This window comes from Phytophthora sojae (genome assembly GCF_000149755.1).
Source record: "Phytophthora sojae unplaced genomic scaffold PHYSOscaffold_6, whole genome shotgun sequence".
NCBI lineage: Eukaryota > Oomycota > Peronosporomycetes > Peronosporales > Peronosporaceae > Phytophthora > Phytophthora sojae.
Window position 1 is genome coordinate 1980531 of NW_009258120.1, and position 19076 is coordinate 1999606.

Genomic DNA, 19076 nt, shown 5'->3' on the forward strand with positions numbered 1-19076 from the left:
GAGCATGACAGCGACGGAGGACGTGGTGACGGACGGCGACGCGACGCAGATGTCGGAGGCGGGCGACTGCGCGAAAATCGGCGGCACGAAGGAGACCAAGTACCTCGAAGCGGCGGCGCTGGACGCGCCGAGAGTGGGCGAAATGCCGCTCAGTGGCATGAGGCGAGACGGGTGAACGCCTGACCGCCCAGGTGTATAGCTTGGCGCGTCCCGGTGTAGACTCCCGAATGGGGTGCACCCAGAACAAACCCTAGCCGGAGATAGTACACCTAGATGTACACTCCAACCGGGGTGGCATGTGTCCTTGTGAACAATCCCTGTGGGTTCGTTTGTCTTCGTAACCAGGGGTCTTCAACCGTGGATGAGTTGTCTTGATACTTGTAGGTCGCTAGGTAGCAGGGCAGAACGTAACCTTCCTGGACGTCGCCTCTGACAGCCCTCAGATAACCAAACAATACAAACAGATACAGAGTTATATACAAACACGTAGCCCTTCCTTATTCTTTTGGACCGTGAAAGGGTCGGTCACTACTCCAGTCAACTCCAGCCGGACTCCGGGATACTGGTCAATCCCGGTCGGTTTTGGCTCACGCGCACCACCCTCAAGTACTGAGGGAAACTAACACAATCGAATACCTCGTATCACACAATAGCTCTTAAATAAATACTTCCCACCCGGGGCTACTCCAACCGGGGTGACAAGGTAATCGGTAATATGAAATGCGGGGCCTTCCTGGTCTGGACGAGCTCAACGGCAACTAGGAAATGAAATGCGATGGATCAACCTCGGGTTGTCGCCCGGTACTCACCCCAACTTGGACTGGACTTGGTTGCGGGAGCTCAACCCAGATGTCACAGTTGCTGGGCCCTCACGCGTAGACTTAGTCAGTCCTCCGGGAATGCACGTCCGGTAGGCTGCTCCAACTCACTTGCGCGATCCTTGGCAAAACGAACTCTGTTTATCTGTTATCTGTGGTCTCTCTCTGTCTGTCTGGCTATCTTCTGTCGATCTTTACATGCACTCCATCTTGACTTGTCTTCACTATGGTCTTGTCGTCGTAATCGTCCGCGGCCCCTCGTAACATATTTCCAGCAAGTATAATCATCACTGGGTACGCAAGCGAAATTCAATTTTCCACGGAATCCGAACAGATCTTGGCTAGTCGGCTTGGTCGGTCGGAAACATCTTGGACTTTGTATACTGGATCTTCACATCTGGGATGGGATCTTGGTATCTTGGTATCTCCATTCGGGATTCATGATTATCTCCAAACGGGATCACACTCCACTTGGGCTTCACATCCGGGGTATCTTGGACAGCTTTATAGTTTCTGGGTCGTCACTCAATCCGGTCGGGCTCCTCTTGCGTTGTACAGTGCACCAAGAGCAGGCGGCCTCCAGTCGGAGGCACTTCTACGCTCCCTTGGGCTTTGCCTCTCGTTCAGTACTTGGTTCCAGCCGGGGTCCGCTCTTGGGGACATCTCCATCCGGGGTCACCAAACCTTGTACACTGCCAACGCGAGTCCGGCCGGGATCCGCTCTTCCCATACGCACGTGTCGCTGCCTCCCTCTTCCATAGTGAGCCTCTGAGCCAACCAATCACACGTGCGGCTCGGGGAATCCTCGAAAATCTCCAATTCCATCGTGTCAACCGCCCCTCTTGTTACGATCCATTGTAGAGTCCATTCGGCGAAACGATCGATCATGACAAGATCTCACGATCCGAGCAAGCCCAGATGCGTGGGCGCCCCAGACGGGGATGTCTTCAGTCAACTCCCAACTCTGGTGTCTCTTCTTTGCGCCCTGTCCCAACCGGGTCGCTTTTCGTCAATTTCTCTTTCCAGTCTGCGGCAACGAAATCTCCACTCACAACGAAATCTGCGCGCCACTACTCACACCATGGACGCCCCCGCATCGAGCGCCGACGCACCGCTTATCCCAGCGCAGCTCCCGCCCTCTGTGCCTCCAGTGGGGGTGCGGAGGCGGGCGCGGGCAACGGCGGCGGCAGTCTGGCTGCTAGTGGCGAGGCCCATATGTCGGCTAGGGCCGGCAGCCCTGCGCGCAAGGTCGGCGAGGCCGAAGAGACCATGGAAGTCGACGAGCAGGCGGGCACCGGCGAGGACGACGACGTCGGCGAGGAGGAAGAGGAGGAAGAGGAGAGTGCAGCGTCTTCTGCGAGGAACTCGCCCCTGCGCGCCAGTGACCAGCCCGTCCGGGAGGACGAGGCCATGGAGGAAGTCCCCATCCGGGATCCTCCGGCCGGGCACACTCCGACTGTCACTGCGGCTATCTCCAGTCTGCTCTCGCTGGATGAGGCGGTCGAGCACACGCGGTCTGGCACTCTGCCGTCGTCCCATCCGGGACCTCGCGGCATTGAGAACAGCTTGCCTGCGCGTCACATCCTCCCGCCCAAGCGTCCTGGTGATGGCAACTCCTACCTGGTCGGCGTTCCTGCACACCCGCTGGCGTATCAGTCCGAGCGCTACGTCCAGGAGGGGTATGGCGGCACGGAGGCGCTAGCAATCTTCGACGGCTTCTCCGCTCAGGATCTCCACGACTTGGGCAACCTGGTTGGCAGTCAGACGGAGCTGCGCAATAATTTGCTGCGCCCGCATGCCAACCGGGAATCTCCCAGGCTGCCGCAGCTCGAGGCCACCTTGAACTCATTGCTGTGGCGCCGGGAGTCCGCCTCTGTGCTGGCCCAGTTCCCAGCCGGGCGCTTCGCGGAGAGGCTCTTCTTCACGACGTCCCTGCTCCACCGTATCCTCGACCGGGCACGGCGTGGCGACATCCCCATTCAAGGGCCGGTTGAGGTATCTCCCGGCGGGGGCGCCACCCTGCAACAGCGTTACGACAGGCTTGTCGACGAGCACCGTTTCCTGCAGATGTATCACCAGCGGGAGGTGGCTGCACTCCGGGCGGAGAAGGTGGAACTCCAAGCCCAGCTGGAGAATGACTTCGCCTTGGTGGCGCAAAGCCATCTGGATGAGGAAAACTCGCTGCGCAACAAGGTCACCGAGGCCGAGGCCAAGCTCGAGCGGGCAATCTTGGCCGTCCAGCGTCTGCGGGTCATCAGCCAGGAGGATGCGTTTTACACCGACCGGCTGATGCGGTTCCTCAACCAAGGTGGGGCTGCCACTCGCGGTCGATGGCCCAGGCTGGTGCGTCCGCTGCGGCACTTCCAACGGGGGTCCATACCTCCTGCACACTGGGTCACCAACATCACCGTCGAGGCTGCCGACCGTCCGTTCAGGATGATCCCGCCCTATCCGGGCCCGGTCGACCCGGACATGGAGGACGATGATGACAACTACCAGGCAGGCGATGGACACGGCGGCCAGGATGGTGACCGTGAAGAGAAGTCGGAGGACAACCCACCCACCCCTCTCCGTTCGGACTTCCCGCCTGCGGATGCGTCTCCGTCCAAACCCAAGCGGCGTACATCCAGGGGGTCTCGTTCGGGGTCATGTCCACGTGGTATGACCGAGCTTTCCAGCAAGGGTGGGCCGGTGTACGTCCAAATGCGACCCACGGTCCACCCGGGATCTGATGTGCTCCCTCTGTCACCCCAGACGGACTTCAAGCGCCTGATTTCCGGCTGTGCTGCATCGCTGCCAGAGTTTGTCCCTTGGTCGGATGTCCGGCTGGATGTCCAGTTCGTCATGTGGATGGACCATGGGTACGAAGAGGCCTTGGACATCCTCCGTCAGGATTGTCCGGCCCACCAGTATTTCCCAAAGCCTTGGCTGCTGGAGATGCTGGTCAAGATGATGTACCATGGCACCCTGGACGACACCCTCTGGACGCGTCATGTTCCCGAGACCTTCTACAAGATGGCTGCGGTCATGCTCCAGGGTCGTCTCCGGTCGGGTATGTATCTGGAGGAGTTTCCGCCACTGCGCAACTTGGCCGAGGAGGCTGCTGCCGAGATGGAGATCGTCGAAGTTGACGGCTCCAGTGAAAGTGACGACTCTCGTGACCCCGACTACGAGGACAAGGCCAAGACGTCTCCATCTGGGAAGAGCGCGGATGGGCCATCCAAGGCGGAGTCCATTGACGAGAGCAGCTCGTCGGATAGCGAAACCGATGAGGAGAAGCCGTCCAAGACCAAGCGCAACCCCAAGCGGAACCGCGTTCAGTCATCTTCGGACAGCTCCACTGAGGACGAGCTCCAGTCGTCTTCCTCATCCCAGCGTCGGTCTCCCCGGTTGTCGTCCCAGAAGGAACCCCGGTCTCCCCGGTCGAAGTTCGTGCTGCAGGATAAACCTGATCGACCTTCGTCCAAGAAGAACCCAAAAAAACGCAGCCGGACGTCGAAACCCAAACGGGAGGGTGGCAAGTCGCCCCTGGCACAGAAGTCTTACGAGGACCTGAACAGCAGGGAATTGGCGATCATCGAGACCCCATCTGGGGACATTGTCTCGTGGCGTCGTCGTGGTGTCGGCACTCGTTTCTCTCCGAAGAAAGGTGGCATCGAGGGCCAGACGCCTGGGTTTCCTAACTACGCACCTCAGCAGCCTGAGACCAAGTACCTGGTCAGGCGTTGGCCTGCAGTCGAAGATGAGTATGCGGCCCTGGTCGAGAAGGAACCCTGGCTGGAGATGTTTAACAACCGGGTCAAGGTCCTGTACTTCCACCGCCGGGACCAACTATCCCCAGCTGTGATCCGCATCCTGGACCAACATGTGGAGTATATGAAGGATCACCAGCCTTCTGGCACATCCTGCACTGGTTCATGATGAAGACCAAGCCTGAAGACGACGAGAAGTGCGACGACCTCACGATCTACGATCGGGCTCAAGATCTCCACCGCAAGCGCCAGGCACTCCACCACGGTGTTGCGCGCACCTTCGAGGCCCGCATCAAGCGTCTGATCAAGGCCGGCATGCCGAAAACGATGGTCTGGGAGCCTGGATTCTGGTTGTACCCGTGCAAGATCTGCTACCTGTACGTGGTCGACGAATCAACCAAGAAGGACGATGGCACGCGTTACACCCTGGCTGACCAGATCGCGATGGCTGAACTCGAAGACCCCGGCCGGACTCAGTGGACTACCTGTACGGATGACGAGCGTCTGGCGCACGTCCCAGCCAAGATCGTCGACAAGATGCTGCTTCCAGAGCACGAGCGCGTCAACAACTGGGTCTCGACCAAGTTCCAGTGAAGTCATCCTCCCATCCAGCATCCACAGCGGTCCTGGATGTAGTTGCATATCCGTAGCGTAACACTTTAATTCCACAATCACCGTTAACGCCTTCGCTGTATTCATCGTTTCCTTCTTCGGTCAGGTTATCCAGGTCGGTTCAACCTTAAGCGCAGCCTTGTTCATCTCTTGCCGCTTTGGCACCTCCTTCAGGGCGACATAGTCAACTTCATACACTCGTCGTCGAGAACTCCATTCTCGCTCGGGTTGCTCTCCATAATCACAACTCCATCGTAGATCCGCTCCATACAAATTCACAATCAATTTTCCGTAATTCACACATTCACATCCAGGCATTTCGGGTCTCCGTCTGGGAATGTCCAACTGGGATCAATACTCCCAACTGGGGTCGCCCCATTCGGACTTGACCACTCCCAACTATTGTATGTTAGGGTGGTCGTCCCCAGCCTGCATGGCTTGGAACCGCGCTCGGGCTTTCGCCCCTTGATTGAACTCATACAAGAGCGCTCCGCAATTCAGCTGTGCCATCGGTATCCATTCAGGCTCATCGTACCCCTTCCATTTGATGAGATACTCTCGTGCCCGTTTGGACGTCCGTGTACGCTTGTTCCACCTGAGATCCATGATCTTCTCCACTTCGTACTCGTCATTCTCGTTGTCCGCCTCCCAGCTCTCTTCGGGAAGAAGTGCTGTGTCAAAGTCATCGTTGTCTTCGATCTCCGGTTGGATTATAGGCCGTCTGGGATACAACGTCCGGGGTTTCAGTCGACTGATGTGAACCCAAGGGTTTACACGGTAAACCGTGTCCTCAACCTTGAGCCTCACCCGGAACTCGTCAACCACTTCGGCGATCCTGAATGGACCATGCCACAAGTGGGCCAACTTGCGACTCAGACCCGGTTGCACTTTTGGGATGTACAGCCAGACTGCATCCCCAACGTTGAAACCTGCCTTGAGCCGGTCTGACAACTCGTTCCACTTCCGGGTTTGCTCTTCCGAGCGAGCCCGTTTGGCCTTCCTCTGGAGGTCTTCTGCACATGCCCGAGCGTAGCCGTAGTCCCGCTGGAGTTTCCTTCGCAACTCATACGCGGTCCGTTCAGGGACACTGGAGGGTTAGGCCCCAGCATAGCTGAGATCGTACTCTTGGCGTCCCAACCGTGGACCAGGTAGAATGGGGTATCCAGCCGGGTTGCATCAAACGACGTATTGAGCGCGAACATGAGTCTCTCTGCGTGGTCATCTCAGTCGCTCTGGTCAGCTTCTGCGATGTAAGCCCGGATGGACCTCACCACAGTCTGGACGGAACGTTCCTCCTGTCCATTCGCCTGGGGTCGGTATGCCAACGTAGCTCGCTGTCGGCTACCCAGAAGTTCCCTGAACCGAGTGAAGACTTCACTCATGAACCTGGGATCCTGATCGTGACGCAGCAGGGAGCTGGCTCCGAAGCAGCGGAACACCCTCTCCTCATACGCTTCAGCGACATCCTGAGCGGTGGTAGAACTCATCGGTTTGCACATAACGAAACCCGAAAACGCATCCTGGAACAGGAGCAAGAACGTGTTAACCCGTTCGGACTTCGGCAAATGGGTCACGAAGTCCATCGAGACCACTTCGAAAGGCTCTCTGGACTCGATGTTCCCGGGCGAAGGTCCTGGATTCGGCGGACGCCACTTGCCACTGGCGCAGTCGGTGCACTCCTTGACGTATCTTTCAACATCTGCGTACATCCCTGGCCAGTAGAACTCCAGCCGGAGTTTCTCGTGCGTCCGGGTTATTCCCTGATGGCCACCTTGGAAATCCTCATGGACGTAATGCAACATGTCCAGACGGAGTGCTTCCGGTACGACTAGGCGCAACTCGTCGGTCTTGTCGCGAGGTTGGTCCCGATTGGACCTGACCAGTCGATAGAGCACGTCCCGAACGTCCAACGCAAATAGGTCTGCCCGCTTGGACAGCTTGCGGATCTCTAGTCGGGAAAAGTCATCCAGGTCGCCCTTAAGGAACTTCTTCAGATTCACCAACTCGGGATCAGCGTCCTGGTGCGCCTTGATCCGGCGCCACCTCTCAGCTTGATACTCAAGTGGGTTCATAGGCTCACCCCGGTTGGAGTCCTCGCGGCTCTGGCTACGAGTTAATGCGGCCAGGACCCTGGCTGCCATTGGCAGGGGAGCTGACTCCGGCCCGGGACCAGCATCATCCGGCACTCCAGTAGTAGATTCCCGACTGGGCTCGTCGGGGGGATCGTCGCTCGGGGCCACTTCAGGCTTCATAATCTGTTCGTGGATACGAGAGACTTGCCCCAGATGTTCCATCTCGTCCGGGTCATTTATCGCACAGGACTCTCCGAGCGCCAGTGTCTTGGACGTCAAGTAATCTGCAGCCTGGTTGTACTCTCGCTTGACATGTACCAGCCGGATCGAGGCGAAGTTCCGTTTCATCTCCTCGTACTCGGCCAGACGTCGCTGCAGGTTTGGCTGGTTGCAGTTAATCAGTCCTTGAGCCTGTTGTATGACGATCCGAGAGTCTCCGACAACAACCACATCCGGGATACCCCGGTCGTGGATCATCTTCAACCCATTCAGGAGGCCGAGGTACTCAGCGTCGTTTACCGTAACATCATCCAGGATGAAACCCCACGCGGCCAGGACTTTCCAGCCGGGGAGCTCCCAGATGGTACACCCACAACTTCCTCGCCTCGTCGATGTCTTCGCAGCTCCGTCGAAACTCAAGACGTATCCAGCGAAATTAGCCTCCAGCATCTCCACACTGATCACCGGTGGGGGTTTCACTTGACCCTTGGCCGGGATGAGCGACTCAGCAACCTCGTCCAGGTGCTCACGCGGCGTTATGCCAGCGCCCAGGATTGCAGCCAGGCCGTCTTCGTCTCGCTTCACCTTCTGCACTTCCAAGTCCCAATGGGATAGTGTTAACCCCCACCGGACATGTCGCCCGTCAGCGGTCTTGGACTTCAACAGCCAGGACAGTACTGAGTACCTGGTGTATACCTTGATCGGGCAACCCTGGACGAGAGTGTTAAACACATCCAGAACTCGCATGACAGCAACCGCCTCCTTCTCGGCAATGTGGTATCGTGAGGCGAGGCCGATGAAACCTTTGTCGCCCAGGGGGGTTCGTATAGCGCAGCCCAAAACTGTTCCCCAGGGATAGACTCAGAGAATCGACTTGAGAGTCAACAGCAAGAAGATAGACCCAGAGATTCGCAGCCGCAAAGCTTTAAACCCTGAGAATCACACTCCTTGGTTGGCGTGGGTACCTTGTGTAATCCCTGTCGGCTCGTTTGTCTTCGACGGAACGGCACTCCACCAGTTGAAAATGTAGCCTCGAAGAAGTGCGGGGCCGCACGTCTACTTCAGAACGCACCTCCACACCAAAAGGCAAATCCAGAGAATCAGATCCCCTGAAACCCAGAATATCACGAATTCAGGGTCCAGGATTTCAGTCAACTCTGGGACTTGGAACTCAGAAGACACCTTACCCGAATGCCCTCCTAGCTCGATAAAACCAACAAATACAGTGTATACAAACACTGCAACTAGCCGTCACTTATTCTTTTGGACCCTTGGACGGTGGGTCACACACACACTAGGCTCACTCGAGTCTGAAATTCAGGGGCCTAGCTCCCCTGAGACTCACACAAACGCGCACCACCTCCAATAAAGGAGGAAAATACAATCACTATCAGTTACCTTCCCTTCACACAAGCAGTCAATACAAAATCCTGGAGGCGACTACCTAGCACCCCAGAATACCCTCTGGAATAATATGAAATGGGCTACCACGAGCACAGCAAGTGACCCAACTAGGATATGGAATAGATGGATCACCCCAGGAAGCTCAAGGCCGTCGCTGGTCACCACCTAACTGGACTTGAGTTTGATGGAGCCCACACAGACGGCTGTCCTTCGCCGTTGATGTGCCCTTAGCGTCCCGCGGTCGTAGTCTCGGGTCCTCCGGATTTCCGTCGGCAGGCTTGCCCGAAGTCACTTGCGCAGTACAGGGTAAAAGGAACTCTGTTTGGTTTTTATCAACTACTTCTCTCTCTCTCTTCTTCGGGCAAATATCTTCTGTTCACTATGCTTGGGGTCAAAATGTCTTGTCTTGGGTATACCTTGGGATCAGCGGTCCAAACTTGCGATCGGCTTGCGAATCCATTGTCGCACGGCGTCGGAAGTGCCAATTGTGGGTCCTTAGACTTGGTTTAGTATGGTGCAGGACTCCCTCTCGACTCCTCGAAAGTATCCAGTCTGCGCATCCACAACGGTTCTTCAAGGTCACGCATCACTTTGATTGCAGACTGACCGCGAACTGACTCGAATCCCTGAAAATCAGGTGACACTCAGGGTCATCTTCTGAAATCCTGGGAATTCTGAGGAATCTTGGGGAACTGTGGGGATTCTTGGGTGTTGACTCGGGAAACACTTAAGTTCAATATAGAGAGTCTGGATTTATGGTCCAAACCCAGAGAATCATCTTTGGAACTCTGGGTCACCTGCACTCAGGGATGTGAACTCTGGGTCATCGTGCGGCACTCTAGGTTTCCGTGCGGCACTCTGGGTAACAAGTCTGCTGCAGTGCAGACTCGTGTGTATCTCATCAAAGCCACACTTTTAGTGGGTTTAGCGGCCTCCTGCGCATGATCATGGTAGTAGTGGGTTGATTCTCAGGGTAATTTGATCCTCTGGGGCACTCTGAGCCACAGCAAGATGAGGCGTACTCTGGAATACATTCTCCAGAAAGACTTTCCGCCAGACTTTAGGCACTCATCGTAAGGGAAAGTCCGCGGCTGGACTGAGTGTTCTCTGGAATTCTGGGCGTGCACTCCCAGCATTCACACTTCCAGCCAGTTGGGCCCATCTGCGGTCAGACGCTGGATTCATCCCGAGAAATCACTTCTCTCCCACAGTCGCCATCCATGTCACACGGGTACAGCCGCGCCGTATCCAAGTCATCCACCAATCAGCATCCGATACAAACTCCAGGTCACAGAGGTGACGGCACATCGTCGGCAATTTTCTGGGGACCGCCTCGTGTCATCCGCCCCTCCTGGTCCGGGTCCATCAAAGAGGAAATCGCTCCGAACTGGTGAACCATGACCAGGCCACAAAAACACACAGGTTCATCCACCGTCGACTTCGATACGGCCGTTGCACTCTGTCGACTCCCAGGGTTTCACTCACTTTGGCGACACCCTGTCTCCCCAACGGTTGGTCAGGACCTATCTTCAAGGTTCTCCTCTCAAACGCAAAACTCCAACGGGCAATGCGCGGTCACATCGCCATTTCGCAGATCGTCAACATGGCGGAGAGCGCGACTTCGGACGGCAAGCAAGCGACGGCACCAGCTCAAGGCATGGCGCCCCCCGGCAGCGCGCCACCTCCGACACAGCAGCGCACCGGCGACGCCCCTGCGAGCACCGCACCAGCAGGCGGTGGCAGCGGTCAGACGGGTAACTCCGCGTCCGGCGACACTTCGACGGGCAGCACCACGACGGGCGCGACCAAGCGCGTCTCCTTCTCCAACGCCACCGGCAAGACCTCCGACGCGAACATGCGCGAGGCCGATGGCAACGCCTCGGCTGATGCTGCAACCCAGGAAACTGGTGACGCGAACTCAGAGTTCAAGGCTCCAGACGCGGGCGGTGCGGCTTCGGACGTGAACATGGAGGGCGCCCCTGAGTTCAAGTTACCACGACACGCGACGCTAGAGGACGTCAGGGGACTCATCTTTGCAGGCATGCTTCGGCAGGAGGAGGTCGATCCCCCTGACTCCCTGGTCCCTGAACGCCCCCCCCCCCCGCACTGGAAACTGCCGGCTCCGCCGAATCTAAAGACCAACGCGTATCTCGTGGGGGTCCCAGGGATCGTGAATGACATTCGCGTGGGCGCGTTCGCCATGGAAGGCTACGGCGGCGCGACCACGTTAGTCGGCTTCGAGGAGCTCTCCGACGAGGATCTTCAGGGATTGAAGGAAGTCTGTGGCGCCGACGCTGGAATCGATGTCCTATGTCCACGTCGTTCGCCTCTTTCAGCGTTCGAACTGGACAATACCCTGAATTCCATCGGTATTCGACGCGAGATGGCCTCACTCCTGCGTCACTTCAACAGCACAAGGCTCGCTGAGCGCGTTTTCAAGATGACCGGTTACCTGCGTCGAGTCCTCGGGGCCTACCGAAACATGCGTTCTCTGGCTGACTCTCAGCAGGGTTTCACCGCCACTCAGGAAGTAGTCGACACGCGACGCAAGTACAAGGAACTGAAGCGCGCCTGGAAATTCACGTGCGACTACTGGTTCCTGGAGGTCCAAGAGGCCCTGGGCAAGGTGGATGACGCTGAGTCCAAGTACAAAGTCGCGCTGGGCGAGCAGAAGACGCGGTATCAAGACGAGATTGATTCTCTGGAGTCCGAGAAGGCGCAACTCAAGGCGCGCCTTGCTGACTCTGAGGCACAAGTGCGAATCCTGAAATCGCGTCTTGAGTCAGCCACGGGGACCCCTGGAAGTTCTCCGATTTCCTTCAAGAGCACACAGACTTCACGGGTAATTGGGAGCGCCTCCACGACCTCTTCAAGCTCTGCATGAAGGACTCGAAACCTCCCGAATCATGGGACACTGTCATCAACGTCACGGCCATGGACAAGCGCAAGGCAGCGGTGGCCCCGTACCCAGAGAAAAGTATACGTATGCCTCCGTCTTCGGGGTCTGGATCGTCCGGTCGTCCTGAAATTCTGGATCTCACGGATCCTGGCAGCAAGCCTCGCTGCGGTTCGAAGACCGGGGGCAAAACTCAGGATTCCAAGAAATCTCAGGGTTCCAAGAAAGATCAAGACCCCAGAAAATCACGGGATTCCACGGCGCCGGGCGAGTCGCCACGGCAGTCAGCGCACCCTAAGCCTCACAAAGTTCAGCGTCGCCCCAAGGATCACCAACCAGGCCGCGACTCTGTGCGTCGCGCCAGCGAGAAGACTGTGGTGTCCAAGGAGGCCGCACACATGATGCTCCCGGGGGGTGTCGTCTGGAAGGAAGTTCGGCCAGACGTGCGTCAGGCCATTCTTGCTGGGCTCAAGTACGACACAGCCATGGAGTGGATTGGCAGCGACCGGGCGGCTCACGGGCACTTCAGGCAGCCGCATCTGAACAAGATGCTCGTGAGCATGATGTACTGGCGTCGTCTTGTCCTGACTCCCTGGAGCAAGTACGTCCCTGAAGCCTACTACGAAATGGCAGACGAGCGTCTGGACAGGTGCCTTCGACGCGGTGATTTGCCACCACCCTGGAGGAACCTCGATGACCACATGGTGTACCCTGATGCGGACGCCGATTCCACGGTGGACGACATCGAGAACGACCCGGACTACCAGCCTCCCGCCCAGGAACCTGAGGAGAACGCCTCTAGTAATAGCTCCGAAGAGGAGGAGGAGGAGGTCGCCCCTGAAACTCTGGAGGACATCGAGGACGCAGAGGACGACGACGACGCAGAGGACGACAATGGCGTAGAGGACGACAATGGCGTAGAAGAACCCCTGGAAGTCAAGCCTCCTGCTAAGCGCCCCCGTTCTGAGTCAAGCAAGAAACCTCAGGGTTCCAACTCGAAGTCGAAGAAGAAACGTCGCACGGGAAACAAGACAGACACTTCTGCCACTCAGGGTTCTAGTGGTACTCAGGGGACCAAGGCTACATCACGCTCCAAGCATCCGTCGGCGCTCGCGCGGAAATCGTACTCGGAGCTCACTTCAAGTGCGTTGATGACGGCCGAAGACCCTGAGGACAACGAGACCTCCTGGCGCATCTATGGGATTCTTGTTCAATATCCAAGTTCGACCCAGAGTGCGTTTTGCCAGACTCCCGGGTTCCCAGAGTACGAGATCCACAAGTATTCGTTCGACGTTGCTCACGAGCGCTGGGGCCGTGAGGCATACCAAGAAGTCCTGGATTCTGAACCCTGGGAGAGTATGCTTCAGGGTCGCTTCCGAGTGTTCTACTTCCATGAGCGAGAGCTACTCTCCGCGAAAGCGCTCAAGCTGATGGAGGACGTCGTGGACGTCATGCACAAGCACGCACAGGCAAACTGGGAGCGCGGGCACTGGGTGCCTATTCCGACTGAAGACCAAGCAGACGCCACCATGGAATCTCAGCGGAAGTCGCGTCGAAACGCGCTACGCAGAGCGCACAAGACGCTCGTCGAGCGCTCGCGCAACACCCCTGGGTTCATCCCGTCGTTGTGGCACGAACCGGGTCTCTGGAAGTTCCCGGACAAGTGCTGCTACTGGATTTGGGAGGATCCCAGGGCCAAGAAACTCGGGGGAGCTGAGTGCAAGGACTTAGACGTCCAGCTAGCGACGTTGGACATTCGTGAGCCTGCTCGAGTCCAATGGAACACGGCGGCTGACGACGATGAGTGGCTACAATACGTGCCGAACAACATCAAGCGCCACATCAAGCGCCTGGCCATCCGCAAGCTCAACCCGCTGTCTCTCAAGCACTCGTGAGAGTCAAGGTCACCACCAAATCCCGAGAACCACCCGAACTTCACATGTCGTAGCGTCATTCTCCTTAATACCCAGGATTTCATCTCGACTTCAATGTCTTCCCCAGAAATTCATCATTTTCTGACTTGTTCTCTGGGTCATCCGACTTCGTTTACTATCTCCATGTCCTTGTAAAGCTCGCCGCCTTCATCTTCCTTCTTACACACTGTCAAAGCCTCAGCAGTATCACCTTCTCCATAATCAAATCAAATCAAATCACATTCACGTTTTCCGTCTCCAATATTCACACATTCCGTCGATTTTCCCCAGAGTTTCACAGTGTCACCCAGAGTTTCCCCTGAATATCACGTGTAACTCTGGGTCATTGTCACCCCAGAGTGCTAGACTCCTGGGTGATCATCTCCAGCATGCATGGCCTGGAAACGGGCCCGCGCTCTTGCGCCTTGATTGAATTCGTAGAGCAGGGCACCACAGTTGAGCTTCGACACAGGCAGCCACTCGGTCTCATCATACCCCTTCCACTTCACAAGGTACTCACGAATTCGTCTCGCTGTCCGAGTCCGTTTAGTCCATCGCAAATCCAGGATTCGCTCAACTTCGTACTCATCGTTCGCAGCGTCGGGCTCCCAACTGTCTTCAGGCAGCAGCGCCGCATCAAAGTCATCATCCTCGTCCACGTCGATCTCCACAGTGGGCCGCTTCGGGAATAGTGCTCTGGGTTTCAAACGGCTCACGTGTACCCAGGGATTCACGCGATATCCTGTGTTCTCGACCCTGAGTTTCACGCGGAAGTTGTCATGGATTTCCTGAATTCTGAAGGGGCCATGCCACATGTGAGCCAGTTTGCGGCTCAGCCCGGGCTACATTTTGGGTATATACAGCCGCACAGCATCACCGGCTGCGAATCCTCCCTTCAGTCGTTTGGACAGCTCTCTCCACTTCCTGGTTTGTTCGGCAGAGCGCGCGCGCTTAGCCTTCTTCTGAAGATCCTCAGCGCAAGCTTGCGCATAACTATAGTCACGCTGTAGCTTCCTGCGTCACTCGTACGCAGTGCGCTCCTGGATACTCGAGGGCCTGGGTCCTAACATTGCAGAGACCGTGCCGTGCGCGTCCCAGTCGTGAACCAGAAAAAACGGAGTGTCCTGGCGAGTGGCATCGAACGATGTATTCAGGGCAAACATCAGGCGCTCAGCATGGTCGTCCCAGTCACTCTGGTCCGCCTCAGCAATGTACGCTCGAATGCTGCGCACGACAGTCTGTACCGACCGCTCCTGTTGTCCGTTCGCCTGGGGGCGATACTCCAGAGTGGCTCGCTGCTTGCTACCCAAAAGTTCACGGAAGCGCGTGAACACCTCACTCATGAACCTGGGGTCTTGGTCGTGCCTCAGCATCGAGCTCGCGCCGAATCTCCTGAAGACCTGCTCTTCGTACACTTCAGCGACATCTTGCGCCGTGGTGGATCTCATGGGTTTACACATGACGAATCCTGAGAACGCATCCTGAAAAAGCAGCAGGAACGTGTTCCCACGGTCCGACTTAGGCAAGTGTGTCGCGAAATCCATAGACACAACTTCAAAAGGGCGCCTCGGTTCGATGTTCCCAGGGGAAGGCCCTGGATTCTGGGGGCGACCCTTGCCGCTGGCACAATCCACACACTCTTTGACGAAAACTTCCACATCAGCGTACATGCCGTGCCAGTAGAACTCAGAGCGCAGCTGCTCGTACGTCCTCGTGATCCCCTGGTGCCCACCCCGAAAATCTCCGTGAGCGTAATGCAGGATATCCGGTTGCAGAGCTTTCGGCACCACGAGTCTGAGTTCGTCAACCATATCTCGGGGTCGATCTCTGGTAGACCGACTCAAGCGGTACAGGACTTCTCTGGAATCCAACACGAAACCATCAGCGACCTTCGCGAGTTTCCTGGCTTGAGCGTGCGACAGCTTCGTCGTGTCTCCTTTCAGGAAATACTTGAGTTGCAGCTCATCTTTGTCCTGGTGCACTTTGATGCGTCGCCAGCGTTCCGCCTGGTACTCCAGAGGTCCCATGGGTTCGCTTTGGGCTTCGATCTCCTGAGTTCGCGCCCGAGTCATTACTGCAAACACTTTGGCCGCCACAGGCAACGGAGCGCACTCAGGTCCAGGGATACCCAGAGTTTCGACACCCTGAGAATCACTCCCCTGAATTCCAACGTTCAATAACACCTTCGGTCTTACCAACTTCTCGTGAATCTTGGACACCAACTGCAGATGTGTTCGTTCGTCAGCATCCTCCACCTTCTAGAATTCACCAAGCGCGAGGGTCTTAAACGTCAGGTAGTCTGCGGCCTGGTTAAACTCTCGCTTGACATGCACCAGCCGCACAGACTTGAGCTTCGTCTTCAGCACTTCATACTCCAGCTTCCTCTGGAGATTTGGCTGATTGCAGTTGATTAGACCCTGGGCTTGCTGGATGGCAATCCTGGAGTCCCCAACTACAACGATGTCCTGAATTCCACGCTCAATCGCCAGAGTGAGGCCCTTCAGAAGTCCATGATGCTCAGCGTCGTTCACAGTCACGTCCTCCAGGGTGAATCCCTGGGCATCCAGGATTTCCCACCCGGGGACATGCCATAGGATGCAGCCGCAGCTCCCTTGTCGCGTGGAAGTCTTAGCGGCGCCATCGAAACTCAGAATACACCCCTCGTAGTCCGCTTCCAGCATTTCCATACTGATAGGCACTGGAGGTTTAACGCGCCCCTTAGCTGGGATCAGGTTTTCAGCGATCTCATCCAAGTGTTTCTCTGAGGGTAATACCCGCACCCAGAATTGCAGTCAAGCCGTCTTCATCCCGTTGAACTCTGCGTATCTCCAGGTTCCAGTGGGAGAACTTCAGACCCCACTTCACCGTTCGGCCGTCTGCCGACTGCGAGGTCAGCAACCACTTCAACACCGAATATCGCGTGTAGACGACGATCTTAGGGCTACCTTCAACCAAAGTGCGAAACACCTCCAGGACTCTCAGGATAGCAATCACCTCCTTTTCCGCAATGTGATACCGCAGCTCAGCGTCATTCAAGACGCGACCTGTGAATCGAACCGGGTGCACAATCCCGTCGTACTCCTGGCCCAACACGGGTTTGCGTGGGGAATAATCACGAAGGGCCTTGAACGATCTGGATGTCTGAGCAACGGAGTCGAAACGATCTTGCGCTTCAAGATTTCAAAGGCTTCCTGGGCTCTCGACAGGTCTCTCCTGGATTTCACTTGTTCCTCAGTCAGCTCGTACAGGACGGCCGCGATCACGGGTAGATCTTCAATGAACTTGTTGTAGTAATTCAGACTCCCCATGAAACTCTGGACGCCTTTCAGTGTCGTCGGGAACGGCAAGTCTTGGACCCCCTTCGCGATTTTAGGGGTCGCTTGGATGCCCTCAGCACTAATCTCGTGAGAGAGGTACGGAATGGACAACTTCCCGAATTCGCTCTTGGGAAGACTCACAGAGATATTCCAGTAACGAAGTCGGAAGAGCAGCGCGTTCAGATCCTGGCACAGCTGCTCCCAAGTAGGCGCACCGTGGGCGATGTCGTCGATAGACGAGCTTCGACCCAGGACAGGGCCCATCTGAGAGGGAGCCGGGATGTTACGCTGAAAAACAGTCATCTCATCCGTCAACACTGAAAGTCGCGGTGCATTTTCACCTGAAACTCTGGGTTCCCCAGAGTTGAACCCCAAAAAGTCTAAGACATCTTGGTCGACCTCATGACCTCTGGGGTTCCGACAGGCTGCGAGGCAACATCGGTCACCGCCTCCTTCAGAACGTCACCCAAGTCACTCGTATCAACAGCAACATCTCGGAGTTCAGGAGGGTCTTCAGGAGGCACTCCTTCAGTCTGAGTTGCAGCGTCTTCAGCGAAGCGCACGCGACGAGGCTTCGGTTTTCTGAGAATCGAGGCAAGCACTGCCATGTCGGGGCCCTTTGTAGGTTGCGGCAGAATCTTCGTAGGCCACTGATACTCTGGGGTCTCGACACAGGATGGCTCAAGCGCAGCCAGGCGTTCCGCCCGAAGTCTGCCCTCGCGCGACTGAACACTCTCCAGAATAAGCGTCTGCCACTCCCGATACGCAAACGAACCAGGGCGCACAAAGCGTCCGGCACGTGGGAAGTAGCCGTACTCCACAATTCGGGCGACTGGCGTTCTGTTGTGAATCCAGACGTCCTTGTCCGAGATGTTGACCACCTTCACGGCGACCGGCCAGGATCTCGCAGCGTAAATCAGGTGCTTTACCCAGCGGTCACCTCGTCCTGCCCACACAACCTCACGCTGTGGGTTCGTCGGTCCATACGAGATCTTCACCACCTTGGATTCCCCAGGGGCCAGGTACCAACTACCTGTGGTTTCCACGGGCATGTCGACACCCAGGCGATCCTCTGGAGCCCATCCACACATCATGATCGCCTCTTCATCCGGAAGTGTCACGAGACCTTCGCGAACACTGATCCTCACTCCAGCTGCAAACATGAAACTCATCCCCAGAAGAACTTCGATCCCTTCGCCGATGTTAGCAATCCAGACATCCAGGAGATATATCACCCTCGAACCGAGAGTATTCTTCACCTGAGCACTGGCACCGATGTACGTCGGAACGCCTCCCATACCAGACACCTTGGTTTGCTTGTGCGACTTGAGCGTGAGTCCGAGCTTACGCGCTAAGTCGAAGCTCACAATATTCACAGTCGCACCGGTATCCAGGAGAACTCTCGTCCGGCAGTCGTTCGCAGCACCATGCACCATCGCCACATCACGTTTCTTTGGGTCAGGATCATTGTTTTCCCACCATCCGTAGCGCTCTCTAGGGTTCAGCTTGTACTCCACAATTTCTTCAGAGTTCACCGACCCCGAGTTCGCTTGTTCAGGATGCTGATTTTCAGGGGGAGTCATGAAATCCTGAGTCAAAGTAGTCATGCATTGTTGGTTATCCTGGGTTCTTGTTCTCAGCTCCGGGCCTACATACACTAGAACACATAACTCTGGGGCCTTCTTCAGCCCGGCGCGTACTGGGTCCCCACCCGGCGGGCTTATTGGTTTGACGGCCTCCCAGAGTTTGCTTCACCATCCAGGAGTTTATCCAGGATTTGGCTCGGCATGTCCTTCAGTGCACCTTGGCGGGCGAGTTTCTTCACAGCTTCCAGTGTCTTCCAGTCTTCACACGGTTTCCCGAGATGCAGTTTGCCACAGTTCTCGCACGGTTGCGCGCGACACAAGTGAGTCGGATGACCCGCTTCCAGGCAGCGATCACACTTCACGTCTTTCCAGCAGTTTTCCTCTGGGTGCCCCCACTTGCCGCACTTCTCGCAGAACTTGTCCCAATTCGGGTTTTCGCGGCGAGGGGAACGGAATCCAGAGTTCGCGTTCGGTCCTGGTTGGGCGT

At 56.6% G+C, this 19076-nt stretch overlaps 4 protein-coding genes across 4 annotated transcripts; all 4 read left to right on the forward strand.

Annotated features, from left to right (window-relative positions):
- Window positions 1-4: 4 nt before the first annotated feature.
- Window positions 5-5164, forward strand: PHYSODRAFT_335230 (hypothetical protein; the record flags this gene model as incomplete). The annotated part of the gene is made up of 3 exons (XM_009532587.1): window positions 5-171; window positions 1970-4685; window positions 4745-5164. 3 exons carry the CDS (start codon window positions 5-7, stop codon window positions 5162-5164), a joined length of 3303 nt encoding a protein of 1100 aa, XP_009530882.1.
- A 5316-nt stretch (window positions 5165-10480) lies between these two features.
- On the forward strand, window positions 10481-11108 carry PHYSODRAFT_246372 (hypothetical protein; the record flags this gene model as incomplete). Its single annotated transcript, XM_009532588.1, has 1 exon — window positions 10481-11108. A coding segment is annotated over one exon (628 nt), but the record flags the coding sequence as incomplete, so codon positions are not given.
- A 209-nt stretch (window positions 11109-11317) lies between these two features.
- On the forward strand, window positions 11318-11761 carry PHYSODRAFT_252767 (hypothetical protein; the record flags this gene model as incomplete). Its single annotated transcript, XM_009532589.1, has 1 exon — window positions 11318-11761. One exon carries the CDS (start codon window positions 11318-11320, stop codon window positions 11759-11761), a length of 444 nt encoding a protein of 147 aa, XP_009530884.1.
- A 560-nt stretch (window positions 11762-12321) lies between these two features.
- Window positions 12322-13668, forward strand: PHYSODRAFT_513453 (hypothetical protein; the record flags this gene model as incomplete). The annotated part of the gene is made up of 3 exons (XM_009532590.1): window positions 12322-12690; window positions 12742-13266; window positions 13321-13668. The coding sequence occupies 3 exons, from the start codon at window positions 12322-12324 to the stop codon at window positions 13666-13668; spliced, it is 1242 nt and encodes a 413-aa protein (XP_009530885.1).
- Window positions 13669-19076: the final 5408 nt, after the last annotated feature.